At 40.9% G+C, this 25,563-nt stretch overlaps 1 protein-coding gene across 1 annotated transcript in view; it reads left to right on the top strand.

The window, feature by feature from the left end:
* Window positions 1-25,563, top strand: part of RPRD1B (regulation of nuclear pre-mRNA domain containing 1B) — a 55,598-nt gene that overhangs the window by 5,124 nt on the left and 24,911 nt on the right. Inside the window, exons 2-5 of the mRNA XM_082644843.1 lie at window positions 988-1,117; window positions 8,386-8,519; window positions 17,546-17,658; window positions 19,218-19,344. Of these exons, the coding sequence (XP_082500969.1) occupies window positions 988-1,117; window positions 8,386-8,519; window positions 17,546-17,658; window positions 19,218-19,344 (504 nt within the window). The remainder of the gene's footprint in view (window positions 1-987; window positions 1,118-8,385; window positions 8,520-17,545; window positions 17,659-19,217; window positions 19,345-25,563) is intronic.

Below are 25,563 nucleotides of genomic sequence, written 5' to 3'. Positions count from 1 at the left end.
GTTATGTGCACAGAAGCCAGGAAATTCAGTAATGTTCCCCCAAGCAACTGTAACTCAGACATATTGTGTGAGGTTTTTATGGTTTAATGCATGCTACCATATACAGTAATAGGAAATACTACATTTAGTAGGTATAAGAGAGAAGAATTATATTTTTGTGGGAGCCATAATTTTGCATATCCAGATTTCAGACGTGTGTAAATTTTCAGTGATCACGTAACAATAATGTATATTTGTATTTTGAGATAAATATCCATTGGTGCATCTAGAGATTCCTCTGGATTGTAGAGTTGATATCATTGACTGATTATGGTTATTGGGATGTTCAAAGAGAAATTCTTGGTCTAGGAGCATAAATTACAAGTATCTTTTAAAACTGAAACTTAACTCAGTCTTTCATTCTGTGGTATTTGATAATTAACAGTGAGTAAGAAATGCTCATTTTTTGCAGTATAATAAATGAAAACCTTGGTTTTAACATGTCTTCTGGAGATGTATTGACAGCTTATCCTTTAGGAATTGACTGGAGAATACTGACTGCTTATCCTTTAGGAATTTTCTTTGGATTATCTTAATTTTTACTGCCAATTAATTACCCTGACTAAAATAACACAGAAATTAAGATGGCGTATTCTTTTTTTTTTTTGAAAAACAATTTTATTGAACTATAATTCACATTCCACACAAGCCACTCCTTTAGAATATACAATTCAATGGTTTTTAGTATGTTCGCAGTTATGCAACTATCACCACAATCAGTTAAGATGGTGTATTCTTGTTTTTTATTTTTTTCAAAATTGTATTCTCAATCCTGTTTTACTAGACACCTCCAGGAGTCCCTTAAATTGTTTTTTCAAACATAGCAGTCTTGACCTCAAGTAGATAATGCTTGTCTTAGTGTTCTTTAGGAGTAGCTTAGGGCAGAAGAATTGTGGATTGAGAATTTCCTTGGTGTAAGCTAAATTATCTTCTTTTCTTTTTTTCCAGCCAAATCAAATAGAAAGCTTACTTTTCTGTACTTAGCCAATGATGTCATTCAAAACAGTAAAAGGAAAGGACCTGAATTCACTAGAGAATTTGAATCTGTCCTTGTGGATGCTTTTTCTCACGTTGCCAGGTATGTTTTCTGGTTTTTTGTTCTGTTTTGTTTTTGAATGCATTACCTTTTCCTTTTTGTTCTTTCTTTTTTTGTGTGTGATAGCCTTTGTAACTTGACAACTTCATACTTTTTAAAAAGAGGTACTTTATAGAGAGTTGCAGAGGCCAAATTGTGGTTTTATATTTTGCCTGAACCCTTGAGAACTATCTCAGACAAGTAAATATTTTGATGCATTGAAGGGACTCAGTCTAGCACTTGAAGCACATCTTTTCTCCTAGATGTATTCACTATTGAATTCACTTCTTGAATATGGTACTTTCCTTGGTTTGGCTGAGTTGTCTCATTAGCTTATGGTCAAAAAACAAAGCTAAATAGTACAAGGGAACTTTGCAGTAACAAAACCTTAATAGCAAGAAATTAGCTGCTGTGCCTTTGTTTTTACTTACTTCTGGATGTCTACATGTCTAACTTACTAAAAATAGTAGTCATTACTGTACCTGCAAAGATAGTAATTATTAGTGTGGAAAGTAAGATATTTGCTCTGGCTCTGTCATATTAAGTGTGTGCCACTATTGTGTTTTGTGACAGAGGACGGGGGTGGGTAGAGCATACTTATAGCTGATATCACGGAAACTATACATTTAATTAGCAGTTTTACAAATCACTTTTATTTATTTAAAAACTAACTGGTTTTTGTAGATATAAGTTTTTTGTAGATATAAGCCTAGGAGAAGCAAAGAAAAACTATTTTTCACTAGAATATTAATAAGTAAGCAAATCAAACAAAACATCTTTGCCAAAGGAAACTGGGAAGGGTGAGAAAGAGACTAGTGGGTTAAACGAAAATTGTTCTAAGGTCTAGCGTGTAAGTGAAAGACCTGAAGTGTGAAAGTAAGTCTGGCATTCCGTGAAAGATTTGGAAAGTTTGAAGGAGTGAAATGAGAACTCCAAAAGATTTTTAAGAAATGACATCTAGCTTTGTAGAGATGGATAAAAGATTTCTGTTAGTCAACTGGCTTTTTTTTTGTTTTGAACGTGGATACTGAAAAAGCAGAATGTTTGGGAACTTGAAAAAATATTGAGTCGTCATAACAGAGTAAGCTTAGAACAGACTACTAGAGTAGCCCTCTGAAATTGGAGACAGGCATTTTCCTGTTTTGAGGAGATTCAGTTCAGTTTCCTAGACGTTGGCTGTAGCTCTGCCTCCAACACTGAGTGGCCTTGGATGTGTTATGTAGCTTTTTGAGCCCACGTTTCCAGGTTAGTTAAAAGGGAATGTCACCACCTGTCTCATTAGAGTTGTGAGGCTAAAGTAAAACAACAATGCTCAATCCACAGTCTTTGCCCATTCATGGGCATATACTATATTATAAACTATGTGAAGAGAAAGACTGTTTCTTTTTTGTTCTTTCCTGTATTCCAGACACCTAATAGAGTATCTGGCACAGAACTACTGGGTTTTGTACCTTCGGGAACACCATTTAGATAGTCTTGATGTGAATGGTGTCCCAGGAGCTGAGCAACATTGTGGTCTGCCCTGGCACAGAGTAGGGATTCAGTAAGTAGTTGTTGAATAAGTTAATAAATTTAGGGTATAAGAAATTGACTAAAGTAATTCCCTATAGGGATAGTAAGCATAACATTTTTCCTTAAAAATTTAACAGCAATCATATGCAGTTCCCAAATCAGAAAAGTGTAAGTAGAAAAGCGGTGGGAGAGGAGGGATGAGCAATACCAGGATTAAAAATTTTTCTACTTGGTTATCATCCTAAAACCTATCTAGGAGGCACTGTAAAAATGTCTTGGCAAATTCTGTGGCATTATGGGGAAAATAGACCTGATCCTTTTAAATAAAAAGATAGCTCTATTACCTTTCATTTTTGCATTCTTCTGGTTCTTTTAAGGTCCCCATGTCTCTAAGCTCCCTCCCCACCCCCCACCCCACCCCCACAATTAGAATAGAAAGTCCAGCCACACCACTTCAGTCCTGATGCACCTTATCAACAGTAGAAAGTGCTCTCTGTACAGTTTTTCTGTGGCCAATTGATGAACAAAGATAGTGGACCCATTAATATTGACTAAAATAGATTAGGAATCTCTTTATGATAATTTCCTATCTCCTCCCTCAAACCCCCTACCCCCTAGGAAGGAAACAACAAACCTCTCAAGTCAGAGAAAGCTGCCAAGCTCATAGGGTAGATTTAATTTGAATAGCAGTTTAAGTAACCAGAGTTTAAACTTATTTTCCATACAAATGCCTTCTTGTTTTCTTCTTAGTTTGGAGATAGTTCACTTAATCTTTCCTTCAAGATGTATTTAAGTGCCTTCTTTGTGCAAAGTACTGATGCAGACACTAGGGGGGCAAGCAGTGAACAAGGCAGGCAAGGACAAAATGAATAAGATACTTTCAGAGAGTGATAATATGTGATAATAAGGGAGAGGCAGGAACATGAGGTCCAGGGTGTTGCACTAGTGTAGGCTAGAGATGACATTGGCTAGGACTCGGGAGCATTGAGGAGATAATAGCTTCCACTTGTTGAATGTTTACTTTGTTTACTTCACGGGTAGATTTGTGCCCCTGCCCGCACCCCCCCCCCATGTAAAACTGATAGGATTAGTGGGAGCTTGGTAGTGAGGGAAAAGAGAAATCAAAGATTATTTCTAGGTTTTTGGCATGAGTATGTGGATGGCTGATGATGCTGTTTACCGAGGTGGAGATTGAGGTAAAGATATGGTAGAGGAAATCAAGAGTTCTGCTTTGGCCATGTTAAGTTTGAGATGGCTAATAGATATTATATTCCAAAGGGTGATGCCATATAGGCGGATGGATGAAAGAGTCTTGAAGCTCAGTAGGAAATTGATTTCTGGAGACATAAATTTGGAATTATCACCATATACATATTTATTTCCTGTTATAACAGTCATGGGTCCCCAAGACCACTTCCAGGTCTGGTGACTTGCTAGGAGGACTCACAGGACTTGTGTATAGTTGTGTTCCTGGCTATGATTTATTACAGTGAAAGGATATAAAGCAAAATTAGCAAAGGGAAAAGGTGCAAGGGATGAAGTCCAGAGGAGACGAGGCGTAAGCTTCCAAGAGTCCTTTCATAGTGGAGTCACACAAGACATACTTAATTCTTCCCCCTTTGAACTGTGGCAACACACGTGAAGTGTTCTACCTGAGAAGCCCATTAGAGATGTAGTACCTAGGGATTTTGTTAGGGTTGGTCGCAGGCACTCTGCCAAAATTCTAGGCTCCCAGAAGGAAAGCAGGTGTTCAGCATAAACCATACTGTTTGTATAAACAGTTTAAGCACAGTAAACCACCCTTATCAGTTAGGAAATGATGGGAACACTTCTGAAATCCAGGTTCCGAGATGCCAGTCAAGGGCCAACCTCATGAGCAGGCCTGTTAAGGGCAGCAGTCTCAGGCCTGCTATGTTAATTCTTTTCTACACAATTGCAAAGGACTGTTTCTGCTCTACCTTTACATGAGGTGCTGTTGGAAGTGTTGAGGATACTTAGAAAGAATTTATGCCCTGGGTAGGCCTGCCATAGGCCTACTGTGCACGGGATAAGGGAGAAGTACACAAATTATAGTGGGTGTACCAAGGCAGTGCCATTAGAGCTGCAGAGGAAGAAAAGGCCCCCACGCTGGCTTGGCAAGCCCTCTGGTATCCAGCTGACACTTCGAGCAGTAGTCCTACGTGTGTATAACACATACTTTTTCACTTTTTAGATCAAATTTTCAGTGGTTGAATTTATAAATATTTAGAATTAAGATACTAAGTTGTGTTCTGCAAAATAAGTTACATATGTACTTATTTATCATCTTTCAGTTTATTCATTGATAAGTGGCAAAGATTTTTTGTGTTTTTTCACTTAATGATTTCTCAAGTTAGAATGGAGTTAGTACAACTTGAAAAGATAGCTCCTTGTGTCATAAAATGACTTTTTTGCTTTGGTTGTATCCAATTTCAGGTGCTAAAGTGACTTCCACTTCATTGGAGCTACTTAGGGCAAAACCGCATCAGTAAAAAGACTTCTTGACTGTTGTGTCTATATCTTTAGACCTTAGCCGGCAAAAATTTGATTGACTGTAGTGCTCAAAGAATTAACCTGTCATGGTTAATTATGTTCAATTATTAAAGTAGAGCTCCCTTTTGGCTGTAGCCTTTAGTGGTGAAAGCCTTTTGAAAATCTTGTGGTTACAACAGGTTTGAGCATCAGTATCCACTATACAGTAGTGTACTGTGCAGCTGTACTCACTATCAGTCTTTTTTTTTTTTTTTTTTTTTGTGGTATGAGGGCGTCTCACTGTTGTGGCCTCTCCCGTTTTAGAGCACAGGCTCCGGATGCGCAGGCTTAGCGGCCATGGCTTACGGGCCCAGCCGCTCCGCGGCATGTGGGATCTTCCCGGACCAGGGCACGAACCCGTGTCCCCTGCATCGGCAGGCGGACTCTCAACCACTGCGCCACCAGGGAAGCCCACTATCAGTCTTAAGCCCCAAATAGCCCCAGGAATGGAGGATGGCGGTTGGATGGGTGTTGTGCCCCTCCCAACCCTTTTAACTAAATCCTTGATAAGAATTTGTTTTCATGATTGGTTTCTCTTTTAAGAGAATTTGCAGAGAACAGATTTTATGTTAAAAGTACCAACCAGTTAAGTTCTGATTAGTTGTGATTTTGTTACCGTAGTTATAATGACTTTATTTTTCTAAAGCCTGCATTTGATCACATTAGGGACTTCCCATTGCCTTCAGGATAAAGGCCACATGTTTAGTATGGCATTTAGGGTCCTCTATAATCTAATTCCACTGTATCCCTCCAGATTCTTCTGCTGTTTCCACACCCCCCCCCAATATAGTACTTCAGCCCCCGGAATTACTCAGAACCTTTTGCTCTTCACCTTGTTCTGTTTTGGGGATTCCATTCAAGCGAGAGGAGAAAGCATGAGCATAGGCACACGTACCAGTGGCAGCAAGTGCTGAGTAGAAAATACTTACCGTTGAGTGTTGCCAGAACATGAAGCCTCAGGTAGGGTGTGGAGAGGTGAGGGGCTGCTGGGTCAAGAACCTAGAGGTCAGGACTTAGGCCTTGTTCTTTGTATTCCAAGCACAGTATTTCAGAAACCTTAATGCGCAGATGAATGCTTAATTGATGTCTGACATGAATGACCTTGATGTGGTAAAATGGTCGTTGAAAGTTAACTAATTGTATGGCCTACTGAAACCTTTCTAACATTTTTCAAAAAAAACATTGCAATTAAATATTTATTGTGCTTGTTCTAGGGCATATAGCAGTGGGGGAAAAAGACAAATCCCTGCCCTTGTGGAAATCACATTCAGATGGAAAGAGAGTATAAACAACAGGGAAACTGAATATATAGCACATCAGAAGATAAATTGTGTGGAGAAAAATTAAGTAGGAGTAGGGAGTGTACTTTTAAGTAGGGAGATGAGGAGAGGATTCACTGAAAAGGTGCTGTGTGAATATACGCACCTGAAGGAGGAGAGCAAAGGAGCCTTGCCTGGCCTGAGCCTTGGTTCCAAGCTAAGTGCAAAGGTCCTACACTTTATGGCAGGAGGGCCAGGGAGCTGTTGAGGAAGGAGGGGAGAGTGAGGATAGGTGAGGTCAGAGAAGTAATGGGCTGGGCTGAGAAGGGCTTTGTAGGCTCCATTAGGACTTTCACTTTTATTCTGAGGGAGACCAGGAAGAACCATTGGAAGTTTTGAGCAAAGGAGCAACATGATCTACCTTAACACAACAGTTAGGATTGGACTTTTAAAACTTGAGAATAGATGGTTGGAGGACAGGGTGGAAGCAGGGAGACTAGTAATGAGGCTGTTGCAGTAATCAGACAAGAGATGATAGTGGCTTGGGTCAGGCTGAGAGCAGAGAAAGAGGTGAGAAGTAATTTGTTTCTAGGTGTATTTTGAAGATGGAGTAGAGATGTTTTTATTATAAATATCAAGGTCATATCTTTAAGTTTTATAAATATCAGTGGAAATTTCCCCCTTTTCCCCCTCACCCCGACCTCTGACTTTAAAAAAAAAAGCTTTACCAATAGAATAATTAATTTGTATGTATCCTGATTTAGTTAGTACTTTAACCCCCAATTTAGTGAAATTTGCCGCTAATAATTCATAAGTAATACAATCTGACCAGATTAGGCTGAAAACTCAGCTCATCTTGAGTGTTAACGTAAGTTTTAGAAAAGTGCTGTTAGGGCTGGGGGTGGGTGAAATTCCCATCTGAGTTGAATTTTATATGGTTTCTTCTTGAGGTTCCTATTAAAGATACTGACTTAGATACTAAGATGTCAGGGTAACCCTTCTTGTTTATAGTTCCTCAGTGTAAGGTCATTGACATCTAGACAGCCTCACAGAACAGAACAATTCATAGTAACACAGTACATGGTGAGGGAATTTGTTTTCCTTTCAGAAAGTCTCCCCCCATGCTTCCACTTGCCCTCTGACACTTTATGGTAAACAACTGCTTCACCCTGAGTGCGAGTTATGGTCATCTCATTGAAAAATAAGAGAGTGATATGTTTTAAGAGAGTAATATATCAGGAAAAAAACTAGCTTCTTTCATTCAGATATAAGTTACAAAGGACTGTATTATGCTCAGTGTGTTCTAAGATGATTTGCTAGACACCTTTGTGTGAATCTGGAATACAGACCTAGCCTGGAATTAAAATAATTATGAAGTAGTGAGTTTAAAGTTGAGATCAGTCTTGACATATATGTATGTACGATTGTATTTATACATATTAGAGGTGTTGGTGTGTTAGCATTGATGAGTTATTATGAATTTCTTCCCCACTTTAAACATTTGGTTTTAATCATTTTTTTCCTGTCCTTAAAAATTTTGGCCTGCTTTAATTTCCAGCAGTATATCTGGCACTAGATTTCAGTTAATGCCTTGTAAAAAGCAAGCTGTCACAATTGATATGATTGATTTTTGATAATTCTCTGTCAGTAAAAATCAGCCTTTGGCTTTTTGCCCTATTTGCCCCATCTTTCAAAGAGGATAAAAGACACAGATTAATTCTGTAGCATAATCCCTCTCTCTTCTCTACACACCACAGGAAGAATGTAGTTTCTGGTCAAGTTTTGAATATCCGTTAAGTACAGTATGTACCTTACTCTTCCTTCTGTTTTTAAATATGTAAATTATTTAGTCAGTTGTTGGTTTTTTTTTTTTTTTTTTAAAGTAAATCTGTCCTAATTAAAAGCAAAAAATCTTAAGCTTATATATATCTTTTCATCTTTTCTGGGCAGAGAGGCAGATGAAGGCTGTAAAAAACCTTTAGAAAGATTGCTGAACATCTGGCAAGAAAGAAGTGTGTATGGCGGCGAGTTCATACAGCAGCTGAAGCTGTCTATGGAGGACTCCAAGAGCCCTCCCCCCAAAGGTAGAAACATCACCACATGTTTACAGCTCTTGGTCTTTGCCTACTTTCGAATCACATATGAAAAGCTGCAGTGGGGGTTGCTGTGAACCACCAGCGATTATATGATTCTTCAGAGAGAGATGATCATAAACGATGGTGAGAATTTATGTAGTGCTTGCAGTGTGTAAGCCTGGTTCTAGTATTCATGCTATTCATCATCTCATATCCTACCTTTTGATCTGTATTCTCCTTGGCACGCTTATGCCTTTCAGAGACTTTCCTTGCACAAGGGAAAGGAACAACAAAATTGTTCAGAGTTACGGCGAACTAGGAAGTACCCTGGGCTAAGATTTTGTCCGAGCCTCGCCTCTAACTGTTATAGGATCTTGGATAAGTCCTTCAGCCCTTTTGGAACTTGTTTTCATTACATATTGACGTGGTTTGGGGACATACTTTTGATGGTTGTCAGCTGCTGTCTAAAATTGGTTTTGGTCCTTATTGAACCCAGAATATTCTGAGATAGTGTGTTCCTGTTTGTGTGTGAATTTTACCAAGTCCTTCTTAAAAGCTATGTTATTTTTTCTTTTAAAGAGGAGTAAAATCAAACGTTATTTGGTTCTTTGGCTTCCAGTTAGTTGTGGCTTAATTCTAAACGTGACATGTTTCTAAGCTACAGATCTGATGTGACTGTACACATGCTCATTGCCTGGAAGGTCAAGTCCAAATACTAACATAGTATTGAGGACCCTTTATAATGTGAACTACTCTACTGTTCCAGATTCTTCTCCCATCTTCTCACATATACCATATTCTTTGGCCATACCTAGCGATTTCCCCTCTGGATGCTCTGTTGGCACCCCTTCCTTTGCATCTGCTGTTACCTCTGCCTACAATGTCCTTCTGCCCCTTTTGTGTGGTGAACTTATTCCTTAAGAATGCTACTCACGTTCTGACATCTTTGCTAGCTTGTCTGGGCCCATGTAACCAATTCCCTCCATCTTCCTCTGGGACTTTGTACATGTCTCTGCAATAGAACTTAACCACAATTAGTATATGTGATAATATCATTCATTCAGCAACTCTTTTTATTGTGTACCTTTCACAATCTCCTCCAGGTCTGAGTTTATATGCGTTTTAAGGTGGAGTAACTTTCCTGTGAAACTAGAGGTTAGAGGCTTTCTAAGAATGACATACGTGCTTTCAGTCTGCAGGTCATTGTTGTTTTACTTGGAATTGATAGAAAACAATTTTGGGATTGGATTGGATTCTGGCAATGTTTGTGTTGTGTCCTTTGGAAGTATTCTACACAGTGTTGGGGAATTATCCAACATTCTTTTCTCTCCTCTGACTTGAAGTCCATTGGTAAACAGTGCTGATTTTTTTAAAAACACCTTCGGGCAAGTAGGAGAGCTCTGAAAGATGATGTTTGAAGCTTTGGGCAAGTAGGAGAGCTCTGAAAGATGATGTTTGAAGCTAAGTGTTGAGTTTCAATTAAACAAGCATTTGCCAAACATATGCTTTGAGTAAACAGCTATGCTAGACAGTATAGGAAAGAGCAAGAGAGGAGTGAGAAATAGTTTTGCACTCAGGGAGCAGTCAGACAAATGGGAATTTGTGGCAGTGCTAGATTTGAAAATAGCTCCATTGGGTTTCAGTTTTTTTTTTTTTTGAGTGTCTAGACATTAACAGCAATAGAGGCAGTATTCCTCTAATGTAGAGGATAATGCTGATCTAAAGATAATTTCTCTTTCTCTAGTTTGTAAAGATGAAAACACATATCAAAAGGTTCCAATGTGTTTGTCTCAACTAACTCACTCTGTCTTCTCACTGTCTTCTTTGGACCCGAGTTATCAGAATATTTTACACAATCCTTTCAAAATATTGATGAGTTTTCCAGAAGCTTATTTCCAAATTTAAATAGTCCTTTTATATTTCAACCTTAATTCAGGGCTAATTCTTTGTCTTCAGACAACTTTACAGAGTTTACTTTTGGAATAAAAATTTTCCTGTGGAGCTGACATTTCTAATGTTGGAGAATGTGTGAGCTTAGGAATTTTGTTTTAGAACTGGAGTTTTCTTGAGTTTGTGTACCTGTAATTTAAAATCTGTGGGGGTTTTTTCTTTCTTTTTTCAATCCCAGGTATAAGACCCAGTGATTCTAAAGTTGTCTCTGTATTCTTGGGAATACTCATGCTGTTGCTTGACTGAGTGGAACTTATTATTTACTTCAGTCCCATATAAATCACACGGTATCCTATAGCTGTAGGCTTTAGAAAGGAAAGGTAGATACAAAGGAAATAGCATTTATTGAGCACCTATTCAGCACCAGCCCCTCTGCTGGCTGCTTTTCACGTTAATTTATTTTAGATCCTTACAACTACTCTATGTACTAGGTATTATTTTCCTATTTCAGATGAAGATATTAAGCCTCACAAGGGTACAGTAATTTTGTCCAAGTAGATATAATTGATAAGTAGAGAATTCAAACCCAGATCTATATAACTTAAAAGCCTGTGTTCTTCACACCATAATTTTTCGTTGAAAGCACATGGATTCAGTAGACTTGAATGAGGGTATGAACTCATGAGTAGGTCACACAAGTGTCCTGGACCTTAGTATAGTTAGTTTAGCTATTCAGAGCAAGGGTTTGAAATCAGACTTCCAGAGTATGAATCCCAGCTCTGTCACTTCCAAACTGTGTGACCTTGGGCATGGCACTTGACCTCTCTGAGCCTCAGGTTCTCACTGTACAGTATGGCTATTATTATGGCTAGTAATAATACCTCATAGGGTTGAGTGAGGATTACTTGAGGTAATGAAGGTAAGATGTTATTAATGTGATCATATGACTTCTATTTGGTACCCCCTCCCAGTTCTAATATCTAATATTCTGAGTTTCTAAATACAAACCAATAGCAAAAGTAGGAGGAGTCACGTTAGTATGTTCAGTCCCCCAGATTTTGTGCAAGGCTGGAGAGCATGATGGTTAAGAGCACAAGCTATAGGCCCAGCTTCCCAGGTTCAGGTCTGGACCTGGCCATTCAGTTCAGTGAGATGATACAGGTAGAGTGCTTTCAGAACTGTGCCTCAAGTGTCAGCCCTTTGTTGCACATCTTTTTCTCTCTACAAGTAAAGGTAAATGTGCTTTTTAAAAAAAACTCCCTTATTTTGCAGGGAGGGGACAGAGAATGAGGGAGCTGTTGGAAACAGTATTTCCTGATTCTTTTTTCATTATAAAAGTAATATAGAAATGGAAATAAAAACAAAAGTAAACAAACGGGACCTAATGAAATTTAAAAGCTTTTGCACAGCAAAGGAAAACATAAACAAGACGAAAAGACAACCCTCAGAATGGGAGAAAATATTTACAAATGAAGCAACTGATAAAGGATTAATCTCCAGAATTTACAAGCAGCTCATGCAGCTCAATATCAAAAAAAACAAACAACAAACAGCCCAATCCAAAAATGGGCAGAAGACCTAAACAGACATTTCTCCAAAGATATACAGATTGCCAACAAACACATGAAAAGATGCTCAACATCACTAATCATTAGAGAAATGCAGATCAAAACTACAATGAGGTATCACCTCACACCAGTCAGAATGGCCATCATCAGAAAATCTACAAACAATAAATGCTGGAGAGGGTGTGGAGAAAAGGGAACCCTCTTGCACTGTTGGTGGGAATGTAAATTGACAGCCACTCTGGAGAACAGTATGGAGATTCCTTAAAAAACTAAAAATAGAACTACCTTACGATCCAGCAATCCCACTACTGTGCATATACCCTGAGAAAACCATAATTCAAAAAGAGTCATGTACCACAATGTTCCTTGCAGCTCTGTTGACAATAGCCAGGACATGGAAGCACCTAAGTGTCCACCAACAGATGAATGGATAAAGAAGATGTGGCACATATATACAACGGAATATTTCTCAGCCATAAAAAGAAACGAAACTGAGTTGCTTTGTTTTTGTTTTTTAAAGATTCTCTTGTTTTTCTTAATTTATTTTTGATTGTGTTGTGTCTTCGTTTCTGTGCGAAGGCGTTCTCTAGTGCGGCAGGCGGGGGCCACTCTTCATCGCGGTGTGCGGGCCTCTCACTATCTTGGCCTCTCTTGTTGTGGAGCACAGGCTCCAGACGCACAGGCTCAGTAATTGTGGCTCACGGGCCTAGGTGCTCTGCGGCATGTGGGATCTTCCCAGACCAGGGCTCGAACCCGTGTCCCCTGCATTGGCAGGCGGACTCTCAACCACTGCGCCACCAGGGAGGCCCGAAACTGAGTTATTTGTAGTGAGGTGGATGGACCTAGAGACTTATACAGAGTGAAATAAGTCAGAAGGAGAAAAACAAATACCATACGCTAACACATATATATGGAATCTTAAATAAAAAATGGTTCTGAAGAACCTAGGGGCAAGACAGGAATAAAGACACAGACATAGAGAATGGACTTGAGGACACAGGGAAGGGGGAGGGTAAGCTGGGACGAAGTGAGAGAGTGGCATGGACATATATACACTACCAAATGTAAAATAGCTAGCTAGTGGGAAACAGCCGCATAGCACAGGGAGATCAGCTCAGTGTTTTGTGTCCACCTAGAGGGGTGGGATAGGGAGGGTGGGAGGGAGACGCAAGAGGGAAGAGATATGGGGATATATGTATATGTATGTATAACTGATTCACTTTGTTATAAAGCAGAAACTAACACCATGTAAAGCAATTATACTCCAATAAAGATGTTATAAAAAAAGTAATATAAAATCTGTTGGGGGGGTTTCTTTTTTTCTTTTTTCAATCCTAGAAATTTCAAGTGGATTATTTAGAAGATCCAGCTTTACTGGTAGATGACTGCATTTTGTAATGTGATTTGGGATCCTTCAGGCTAACTTTTTGCCTTAAAATTAGTTTCACAGTCTGCCATAGTGTCTGAAATTCTATCACAGGTCTCTAAGAGGCATACCATAAACCCTTAGGTAACCAGGTTCCTTGAAGGTTAGCTAGTACAGGCCCCGTGAAGACACAGGGATGTGTTGAAGGATAGAACAGAAGGTGTGCAACAAGGACAGAAGGATTTCGGCCCCTGTGGTGTTTGCCCTGCCTATAAACAGAGTGGTTGAGGAAGTGAAAAAAGGAGTGAGTGTAACACCTGTGGTCAGAGCCGAATTGATAGCGGAAGGTGCCTGATCTGAAGTTCAGACACAGGAACAGGACTGGCAGATTTCCCGGGTCATTTTAATGGCTGTCCAACTCGATTGAGAATTCTGGGCCTTCTCGCTGCTAATTCTGTACACATGAGCAGGGGAGAGTCTGGTTTGTGTAAAGGGAAGCAGGGATAGTTATTTCTGGCACAGCACTAGGGCTTTGCAGTCGCTATGCTTCCTCTGCCTTCAAGAAGTTTCAGACTCAGGTGTATTGACACTTTCCTGGGTATTATAGCGATGTAAAGGAATAAGACACTTGCTGTTTCGATCGGAGAGGTAAGGCCTGTGCCTGCCAGTTGCCACGCAAAGTGGCAAGGGCCCAGCGCTTTCAAAGAGAGGCCCTGATGCTGTGGGGGCTGGAGGGAAAGGATGACAGTCGGAAGGGAGTGCTCAAGGTGGTTCTGCCGTTACCATCACCAAGGAGACTTTGAACTTAGGTGGCCTTTTCAGGGTTTTGAGTAGAGGCATGATGGGGTGAGAGCCCAGCTCTAGGAAGATGGTGTAGTCTAAGTTGCAAGAGTGACTAGAAGAGGCAGAGAGCCCAGCTGGGACAGCGGTCTGGACAAGGCATGCATAAGGACAGGTGGCTTATAAGAGGCTTTGGGAAGAAGCAGAAAGAGGATGTAAGGAAGAATTCCTCACAATTGTGGAATCTGCTAGAAGTTGGGACTTTGGGAAAGATTCCACTGTCCTCCAAGGCATTGTACCTGGAAGATGGGGCCAGTGGCAGTGTTCATAATGGTAATAGGTAGCTCAGGAAAGGAGGAGCCCTGTGGGGGAAATGATGAATAATTTATTTCCAGTAGGTCCTCTAGTGGAGGTACAGGAGAGCTGGAAAGTAGGATGATAACGGTTACCTCCTGTTACACCCTCTTCCATCAGGATGGCGGAGGACAGAAATGGCCCTCAAATTGTCATCAGTTTGATTTCGGTTTTGCATTGCTAGAAGTGAGTGCCAGCAGGAAGTGGTAAAAAGAACTCCAGATTAGGAGACAGAAGACTTTTGCTGTAGGACCCAGATTTAGACTAATAAGGTCTCTGGCTTTGGACACACCACAGCCGGTGGGCCTTGACGTTCTTATGAAAAATGAGGTGGGGAGCAGTGGGGAAAGCAAATACATAGGTCTGCCTGAGGCCTTCCAGTGCCAAAATTCAGTGATTCTGAGTGTCCTGAGATGTTCAGTGATGTGTGGTTTTTATATATAATAATTTCTGTATGAGAGTTGGAAAACTGAAGGATTCAAGTTTTATATTTTTTTTCCTACCTTCTTTAGTGTTTAACAGTTACTTCTTGATTATTGAGCATTCTTCTAGGTGTTTGGAAGTGAACAGAACAATACTGTAAATTTTTTTTTTTGCTCTTATGCTTACATTCTCTAGTGGCTACTCATCAGACATGGCCACTTTGATGCTGTAATGGTTAAACGTTCACACAGGTCATACTGCACACTACACGTTAGTTAGGCAGGCACTGTGTGCAGAGTACTGTTAGATATTTCATATGCAGATTATATCCCCATAGATTTTCTGTTTGAAAAATAACAGCCGTCCTTGCTTTGCATAGGAGAGCAGGACTGTAAAAATGACCATTCAAGCTGAAACCGTACAGAGTGATCTTAATAATCAATGGGAAAAATTACAATTATTCTGTGACTTAAAATTTTTTATCAAAGAATTAAAAACTCACTGTTGATTACAATTGTATAGGAAAACAAAAAAAATAGTAAAATTAAGACTTAGTTAGCATGCTGTAACATAAATTAGAAACATTGTGAGTTAAAGTGTTTATTTCTCTGTAACAAACTTCACGAGTGGTTTGAACAAAGCTTGTTGCATCTTTTCCATCTTTGTCATACTCCTTCCTAAATTTGGATCAGCTTCCAACATTTTATCCTTTGTGCTTTCAGTGTTGTGAAGTATCTCAGAGTTCCTTTAAAGTGAAGTTTTTTGTCAGCATCACTTCCTCTGGGACATTGTCATCCTTTTCATCACAGCCACATTCTTCATTTATGTTGATGAGTTGGCCTTCACTAAATTCCTCTGGCTGCGAAGCCATCTTCTCTAGAAGAGCATGGCAGTGCCGGCATCCCCACAGCCAGCTGTTTCTTCTACAGCTCCATTTGTTTTCCATGCGAACTTCATTTCCAGCGTTAACTTTCGTTTTAGTTTCTTTGCTGCTCTTTCATCTTTGTCAGTCAGTTCCCTGTTTTGATTATTTATTTTTATAAAATGTCACGTGGATTTTGTCACTGGGAGACTAACAGCACAACTAAACACTTTGTTGTCTGTGTGTGAACTGAATAACGGAGGTGCAGTAACCAATTACTGACCTTGGGAGAAGTGATGCAGTCACTAATCATGATGCATTTCTATTATTTATGTAGTGATTTGTGGACTAAAGTTAGCAGCGAGGGTTTGTTGTTTATGCAGTTACACAGAGTAAATATGCCATGGTAACTGAAATTTGAACTCTGTTGTTGGGGGAATAGTGTCATTTAACCAAACTGTGATAATAAATCTGTGCATAATAGAATAGTGCAAAGACAAGACTGCCGGTAATGCAAATGATGCTGTTTCTCTTTAGTAGAACAAACAAAAACATTAAGAAAAAATAAAATCCACGATATTGACTTGGCTTTCACATCAAACATAGCCTGGTCAGTTAACATGTAAGGTAGAGAACAGGAACTACATCCTGGGTTCCAGAAGAAAGTGTTGAATCAAGCAAGAAGTGTACATGATTCTGTTTATATCTCACAGAGTTCTGAGGCAGGTGCATGGTGACCCTCATTTGACAGATGAGATGGAAATTGTGTGATGCTAAGTAAGTTGAATTCAGTGGAAAGAGCACAGATTTTGAAATCATACCATTACATGAGTTATTTAGCCTCTCTGGGTCTTCATTTTCTCACCTCTAAAGTGGAGATACCATTGTACATCTTAGAATTGTTGGAAGGATCAAATGTAAAGAAGCTATTGCAGTGCCTGGCACATGTTAGGCATCCAATAGTTTCTTTACTTTCCAAACCTGAATTTCTCATTTAGATTTATGTCCCTCAGTTGTTTGGCATTTATTTTGTATTGTCCAATTTAATGCAAAAGGAATGATTTTGGAATTAACACATCTGTCGTAACAATTTAAAAGCACGTGGTACGGATAATAAAAAAATGTAACCTGTTAGCCTCAGAAGTGGTTAATTTTAAAATGGTGACATGTAATTTCTCTCAGTAATATGTCATAATGCTCAGTAATGGTTATTGTAAATTTTAAGGTAAAACTAGGTTTGTTTTGTTCTTAAAGGGATAGTTTAAAGGACGTTTGTTTTTAGAGCTTTTGACACAATTTAATTGATGGGTCTCTCTCTGCTACTTATTTTCTGAAGTGACCCTGGAAAGCATAAAGTATCTCATTTTGTACACGGTATATTCCCTACAAACCCTTGCACACAACAGCTTGCTTCATTACACATTACATTTTCTGATGAGGTTTCTTACCTTTTTACTTCTCCTGTTAACTTTTTTTTTTTTTTTTTAAGATAACGACGTTTTTAATGAAATGTGTTAGTTTGGTAAATTTCACTTTTAGATGCTTTTTTTTCGGTAGTATTTTTCCAGTGAGTCAATCTGAGTTGACGGACTGAGGCCATTTTGACTCTTCTCAGTAACGTAGGGAATGACCACCAATTGAAAATAAGTGGCTTAAAGGTTAATGTTAAGCCATCTCTGGAAGTGTACACCCCTTCTACCCTTTCTTACTTGCGACCCATTGAGCATAGCATTTGACTCTTACCTGTACAGGCTGTGGTGATGCAAATTTGTCACTTTTTTCTTTCCTCTAGCAACAGAGGAGAAGAAATCTCTAAAGCGAACTTTTCAGCAAATACAAGAGGAGGAGGATGACGACTACCCTGGAAGCTACTCTCCCCAAGATCCTTCTGCAGGACCCCTCTTGGTATGTCTTGACCCCCAGAGAGTAGGGCAGAGTGGCTTGAAGTGACCTCTAGTTGAAGATTCTGGCCACAGGGTGGCGCCAGTGACCAATAGTATGGAATTACCAGAGGGCAGTTCTTGGCACTGGGTGCAAGATCCACCTAATGAAGCTTGCCGGACAGCAGGCTTGATTTTGTCTTCGCATGCCCTGAGTCTGGGATGGATTTGTAAGAGTACTTGGGATTTGGGTTTTTTCACTCCTAGAAGTTGAAACTATTCTTTAAAAAAATAGACTTTTTGTAAAGGGGTAGATAATGTTACAAAGGCATTCAAAAGTCCTCTACCATAGCTTGTCTCCAATAGCATGGTTGTTTCTTATAAGTAAACAACATATTAGTTTCTAAGGACAGTCTGTGTAGCAGTAGCAAATTTACTACACTATAACCTATTTAAATATTAAAACAAGGAGGTAGCATTTATTGAGTTTTTAGCTGTGTATCTGCATTGTTTGACCCTTTGTGTAAGTTAGTTCATGAACTCTGTGTGGTTGGTTTTAGCTGTTTGTTTATGTAGTTATTCGTTTACAGTCAAAGAAAGTGAGGCTCAAGGAGATAGATTAAGTAACTTGCCCAGTGTTTTAATTGAATCTGGGTCTGACTGACTTCAGAGCCCATGCTCTTTTCACTGAGTTGCACTGCCTCTCATTTTGCCTAAAACAGCTTTATTTTATTACACATGGGTGTGTTTAAGGCTTGTGTAAATAGGAAGCATGTCTGATTTGTGTTATGTTAAAATGTTGAATTAGTCCGGGGGTCAAATGAAAGCAGTGTTAGGCCATATATCTTTGCATTTAAAAACTTTCAAGAGAACAGCCTGAATTACCAACTTTCAGGATAACCTGACTACCGTCTACATGGTAGCCTTAGGGTTATTATGGACTAACTAACCTGTCAGCGTTGTGTGTTTCCTGACAATTAAAAAAAAACCTTTCTGGTATACACAGAAGATGCATTCTTGGTTTGCTCTTCTTGGTTTTCTTCCCTCTTTGTTTGTAACTAATGAGCTTGACACATTTAATTTTGGGAGTGACTGCCAAAGTCAAAAATGTCGTCTTTGTGATACTCATTTTGTAGAGCAAATTCAAGAAAGAATTGAAGTAGGTAGTGTCATTTCATTTAATCAGTCAACACACAAATTGCTAAGCATTTGACATGTATACTTTTATTCTAAACTGGAGGCCATTCTGTACTAGCGATCATGCATCCTTTGAAACCAAACAGTATGAACCAGACTCCATTTTCTTAAGTTGCCAAAAACATGTTCTTTAAAAAAAATTTTTCATAGTTATGTAGAATTTCATTTGTGTTCTACCATGGACTTAGAAAAATTATGTACATTCTCTTAGAATTTGTATCACTGACTTCAGTATACACTCTGGGATGAGAACAATGATTTTTTAAATGTCAGGGATGATCATATTTAGAATTTGCCTCCACCTCGTTTAACTCCAGCTAAGTTTCTCTAAACCCCATATCCCCATATGTCTTAATGGTTAGTGTTGTTTGTGTTTTCATCGTACAGACTGAGGAACTAATCAAAGCTTTGCAGGACCTGGAAAACGCTGCATCAGGGGATGCTACTGTCCGACAGAAAATTGCTTCTTTACCCCAGGAAGTGCAAGATGTTTCTCTTTTGGAAAAAATAACAGGTGAGAAGGTAGTTTGGGTGAAAGATGAGGGGAGGGAGACATATCTCCAACGCATCAAACCCCAGGACATGCTTATGTCTGCAAATACATACCTTCCACATGGTGTTGGGTTCTCTGTCATCTTGGGATTTGCAAATATAACTCACATGCTGCACAAAGAAGCTGCTGGAATAGTCCGAGCTTGAATAGTGACTCTAGGAATTATTGCAGAAATGCTAGCATGCCACAGCCTGTGGTACTCAGTACAAGTAAGGTCTTTTGAAACCACAGTGCAAATTATGTGTGTGGGGGGCAGGCGGGGGGAAGGCATTAAACTCATGACCCTTTCCAAAAAAAAGAAAAAATTGTGATTCAGTGCTGTGACTTCTACATTGTACACTGACATACCCCATAGGTGATAGTGCCTTCAGTGCCAAGAACTCCAGGTTTGTATTGTTAGTCATGTCATTTTGCCCTCTTGATGATCACCCCCAATTAAACAGGGAGGGGCAGTTGGCATCCTTCCCGCTTTATGCATGGGCAGTTGAGAGGAAGGAGTGAAGTGTGAACTCATGTAGAGTGTGCTCTGCGCCAGGTGCTTCTACCAGCCTAGGCTGCAGAGCCTGCATTCTTCCCGTTACAAAAGCTCGGACCCTTTGTTCCACTCTCGTCCGAGGGCCGCCATTTTCTCCTTCCAGTCCCTTACCTTGGCTGCTTCACTCACTTCCTCCATATCCATTTAAAGGAAATCAAAGTTACTCATGAAATACTTCCTTCACTCAACAGACATTTGAGGCGCCCCATGTGGCATCTGCTCTAGGGGCCGCACCCACATCCCGTCACAGGTTAAGTGCCCCAAAGGAAAGGAAAGCAGAGGTGTGGGGGTGGAGGCGCTGTTCGAAAAGTGCCCAGGGAGGTCTTCCTGATGAGATGGGCTTTGATCAGAGGCCCCCCGATGAAGAAGCAAGCTGTGCGGAGACCTAAGGGAAGGCAGTGCCCCCCAGGTGGAGGGAGCGGTACCTGGGAAGACCTTCAGGCAGGAGTGTGCTTAGTTGGAGAACACAACACGGAGGCCTCTTGGGCTCGCTCTCTCTGCTGCCACCATCCCTCACCCCAACAATTAAACCCACTGGATTTAACAGCCTGTTGATCCCACAGTCTTGATCCTTCCACCTTTTCCCAGCCTTTACTCCCCTTATGGCCTTGTTTTCTTCATTTCTCAGCTTGGAGTCGTTACACTTAGAGTCTTTATAATCACTCTGTCACACACACTCAGTCACTTTTGCTCCTTTTTCCCTTCACTCTAGTCTTGTGGCAAAAACCCAACTTTTCTCCTGGTTAAATCCAACTTTGTTGTTGTTATAAGGACCACCTCATTTATTCTTACTGTCAGAATCTCAATCTGCAAAATTGGAAGCAAAGTAATATAAAACTAGCAGTGTATATAATTTCATTTGTTTTCACTGACTTAAAGGATTTATATGGCTTTTTAAAATTATTTATTTATTTTGACTTTTAATTATGGTGAGATACACCTAACAAAATTTCACCGTCTTAACCATTCTTTTTTTTTTTTTTTTTTTTATGGTACACAGGCCTCTCACTGTTGTGGCCTCTCCCCTTGCGGAGCACAGGCTCCGGACGTGCAGGCTCAGCGGCCATGGCTCACGGGCCCAGCCGCTCCGTGGCATGTGGGATCTTCCCGGACCGGGGCACAAACCCGCGTCCCCTGCATCGACAGGCGGACTCTCAACCACTGCGCCACCAGGGAAGCCCTTAACTTAACATTCTTAAGTGTGCCACTCAGAAGTGTTAAGTACATTCACGTTGTGCAACCAATTTCAAGAACTCTCTTCGTCTTGCAGAACTGAAGCTCTATACCATTAAATAACAACTCATTTCCCCCACCCCCAGTTCCTGGCGGACACCGTTCACAACTGAATGTGGCTGGGCAAAACAAATAAACACTGGCTGACTTCTCTTCCTATTTCTGTGGATGAGCATGCTGTTTTCTAAAGCAGCCCCTCTGCCTGTTAGACCTGTTCCTTCTCACCTACTCAAGAACACTGCTCCAACAATTCTCCCCTTTTCTCCTGCATCTCCATTTTTTTTTTCCCCCTTTACTGGATCATTCTCCATAGCATAAAAACATGTATTTTTTTCCCATTTGGGAAAAATTTTTTTCTTGACCCATATCTTCCTCCAGCTACCATCTCATTTCTCTGTTCTTTATAGCAAAACATTCTAATATAGGTCGCCAATGCTCATCGGTCTCCATCCATGCCCCGCCCCCCGCCCGCCTGCCCCGTTCTCTTTTGGTTCCACTTCACTGACTCTGCTCTTATGAGTGTTGCTGATGGCTTCCATATTGCCAAAATTCAGTGGTGAATTTTTTGCCCAATCTTAACTTGATCTCAGTAACATTTGGCCCAGTTTCTTCTTCCTGAAAATACTTTCTCACTTGGCGTGGTAGACAGAATGATGATCCGCCAAAATGTCCATGTCCTAATCCTCAGAACCTGTGAATATATTATCTTATATAGGAAAAGGGACTTTGTGGATGTGATTGAGTTAAGGATCTTGAGGTGGGGAGATTATCCTGGCTTAGTCAAGTGGGCCCAGTCCTTATAAGAGGGAGGTAGGAGGGCAAGAGTCAGAGGAGTTGTGACTGTGGAAGCAGAAGTTGGAGAGCTGCATTTCGAAGATGGAGGAAGGGGCCATGATAATGAATATTAAGACAATCCATTTATGTTGTTTTAAGCCACCAGGTTTGTGGTGATATGTTAGAGCAGCAGGAGGAAGCTGGGACCGCATATTCTCCTAGCATTCCTCCTCTCTCTGATTGTGTCTTTTCAGTCTCCTTTGCTGGTTTCTTCCCTTCTCCTTCACCTCTTAATTTTGAGTAATTAGCCCTCTTTCCTAGTTAGTTTCACTGACAGTTCCTCTCATTCTGTGTAATGACTTTAAATAACAATTTTTATGCTAACGATCCCCTAATTTATATCTCTAGTGTTGACCTCTCCCTTGAACTTGAGACCCATATATCCAACCTTCTGCTCAGTGTTACTATTTGGATAGCTCGAAAGACATTTCAGATTTGGCCTGTCCAAAACCAAACTTCTCATCTTCCCTCCAGAATTTCTCTCATGGTCTTTTCCATCTCAGTAGATGACCCCCTCATAATTCCTGTTGATCGGGGCTACAACTTGTATCTGACACCTTGTTACCACCTCGGCTGCTGCCACGTGGTGCGAGTCACCACCTTCACTTGAATTATCACAGTAGCCCCCATCTGCTCTCCCTGCTGCCTGCTTGTTCCCCAGTCATCTTTCTATCGTCAACATAGTAACCAGAGTGATCTGCTAAAATGGAAGTTGGATCGTGTCCCCCCTCTGCTCAGAACACTCTAGTCATATGGGTTCCTTGCTAGGCACTTTCCTCTCCAAAGGCCTTTGTACTTGGCTGTTTCCTCTGCCTGGAATGATCTTCCCCAGATAGTCACGTGGCTTGTTCTCTCACTACCTCCAGCCCTTGGTTTCTGTATCACCTCAGTGAAGCCTAACCTGGCTACCTTTTTTTTTTTTTTTTCCTTTGGCTGCATTGGGTCTTTGTTGCTGTGCACAGGCTTTCTCTAGTTGCAGCGAGTGGGAGCTACTCTTCGTTGTGGTGTGCGGGCTTCCGTTGCGGTGGCTTCTCTTGTTGCGGAGCTCAGGCTCTAGGCACGCGGGCTTCAGTAGTTGCAGCATGCGGGCTCAGTAGTTGTGGCACGCGGGCCCTAGAGCGCGCGGGCTTCGGTGGTGGCAGTGGGTGGGCTCAGTAGTTGCAGTGCACAGGCTTCGGTAGTTGTGGCGTGCAGGCTCAGTAGTTGTGGCTCGCAGGCTCTAGAGCTCAGGCTCAGTAGTTGCCGTGCCCGGGCTTAGTTGCTCCGTGGCATGTGGGATCATCCCGGACCAGGGATCGAACCCGTGTCCCCTGCATTGGCAGGCGGATTCTTAACCACTGCGCCACCAGGGAAGTTCCTGGCTACCTTATTTAAAATTGCCTTCATCCCTCTGAATGCCCCATTTTTCCTCCTTTGCCTTATTTTTCTGTAGAGTTCTTATCTTCAGCTGGTAAATAACTAAAATATAGTGTATTATTTATTTCTCTTCCTACCTGAGATTGTACACTTGCGGGCAGAGAGTTTTTGTCCTTTGTGTTACCTGTTGGCTCAGAGCCTAGAACAGTGTTAGGCACACAATAGGAGCCCACAGATTCGTCAGGCTAATTGGAAGATTTGGAGGATAAAATTTGATTGGAGTGAGCTTAGTGACAGCAGTTAGGGGAGGAGGTGGGTACCAGGAGGGTAGACAGCGCTCTTGAGAAGTTCTGCTGTAAGAGGATCAGGGATGTGGAGCAATAGCTAGAGAGTGACGCACAGTCGTGAGACGGAGCAGTGTGTGTGTGTGCTGGTGGGGTGCTTCCGGAGGGAGAGAAGTTGATGAGGCATGGGGAAACGCAGGGGACAGACCCAGAAACTTGAGTCTTGGAGTAAGCAGGAGGGGCTGGGATGCCCATGCGCAAGTGAAGGGCTGGCCAAAAGAGGCACACAGCCCTCGTCTGTGTGGCTGGGAGGGCAGACAGAGCATGTGAGGACAGCCACAGGTTAAGTTCTTCGAAGTGAGCATCTCGCCACTACGTTTTGGCTGCATATTCTTCTCTAGCTCATAGAACTATTACAGGTTCTTTTTCTGGTTTGTAATTATTTGTGTGAATGAATTATTTCCTTTGTACACTTCTTGGAGTGTAAAAGAATTGGTTTTGTTTATTTATTTATTTTAATCTCAAAAATTAGTGTTTTCCTTGCCATTTTCTGCCACAGGCACTTACACATTTTAATGAATTAACCATTACAAAAAATAGCTAAGCAGTGACAAAGCTAAAGCAGCCTAACCGCCCCAGCAGCTTACTCCCAGACTGCACCACCAGTCTAGAAGAGTGTCACTGCTTCACCCTCAGCGGCTGAGAATGTCTCTTTCCTTTGTGTTCTCTTTGGTTCAGTCCTCCTCCACCAGGAACATGCTGTTGTTTCCCTGTCCCCGAGGAGCATAGAAGTACCTGATCTTTGACATCAGGCCTAATTTGGAACCCCTCAACAGTCCATCTTCCAGTATTCACGTAGAGAAGGCATCTAAAAGTCAGGCAGACTGTTTGCCAAAGAAACTGTGTTGGAATTCTTAAATCCCGGTTAACGTATGACAGTGCTGAGGTCTCTCACCTTGACGACCTGTATTCATAGGAAGCACCGGATCTGTATCACTGTGTAACTCACTTTGAGCTTGTCCCATGGAACTACTGGAGTCTCTAGTGCTTTGTTTCAAAGCACCGATCTCTCCCGATCCTTTAAGGCCTTTTTATTTTTATTTTATTTATTTTATTTTATTTATTTTGTGTGTGTGTGATACGTGGGCCTCTCACTGCTGTGGCCTCTCCCGTTGCGGAGCACAGGCTCCGGACGTGCAGGCTCAGCGGCCATGGCTCACGGGCCCAGCCGCTCCGCGGCATGTGGGATCTTCCCGGACCGGGGCATGAACCCGTATCCCCTGCATCGGCAGGCGGACTCTCAACCACTGCGCCACCAGGGAAGCCCTAAGGCCTTTTTAAAATGAGGTATACCTACTTAAAAATTTTAATCTCACCATACCCACACGTAATTAATTACATCACTTCTTTGAAATACAAATAGTCCTTTGTCTTATTTCCTAATGTTGAGCCTTGTTCACCCCTTCTTTCCAAGGATACCCTTTCTTATACTTTGATTCTTCCGCACAGTTTTTTCCCCAAACAATGAGTTGCAACCCATTAATTGGACCTGAAATCAGTCTGGTAGATAATGACCAACATTTTTTTTTTTTTATGGGTTAGAAGATAGAACACCCTGCACATACTAAGGAAAGTATTGTTTTATGAAACTTGTGTTTCTTTTATTTTTGTGTATTTATATAAAGTGTATTTCTTAGCGTGGGTCACATTCAAAAGCATTTGAAAGCTTCTTATCAGACCCTATATTTTGTTGAATAGAAGAAGAGGTTTAAGGCTTACATAGTTTAAGAAGTAGAATCCTGTAGGTCCATTTTATAGATGTGGTTTTGAGTCCCAGCTCCTCAGCAAAGAACCTGCTACTGAACCTGTCACTTTTATTAAGTCTTAGTTTCCACACCCAAGAAATGAGTGCTTGCTTTTATATTTCAGAGGGATATG

Source organism: Mesoplodon mirus (genome assembly GCF_964341445.2).
Source record: "Mesoplodon mirus genome assembly, chromosome: 15".
Lineage (NCBI taxonomy): Eukaryota > Metazoa > Chordata > Mammalia > Artiodactyla > Ziphiidae > Mesoplodon > Mesoplodon mirus.
This window is presented reverse-complemented; position numbering and strand designations above follow the sequence as displayed.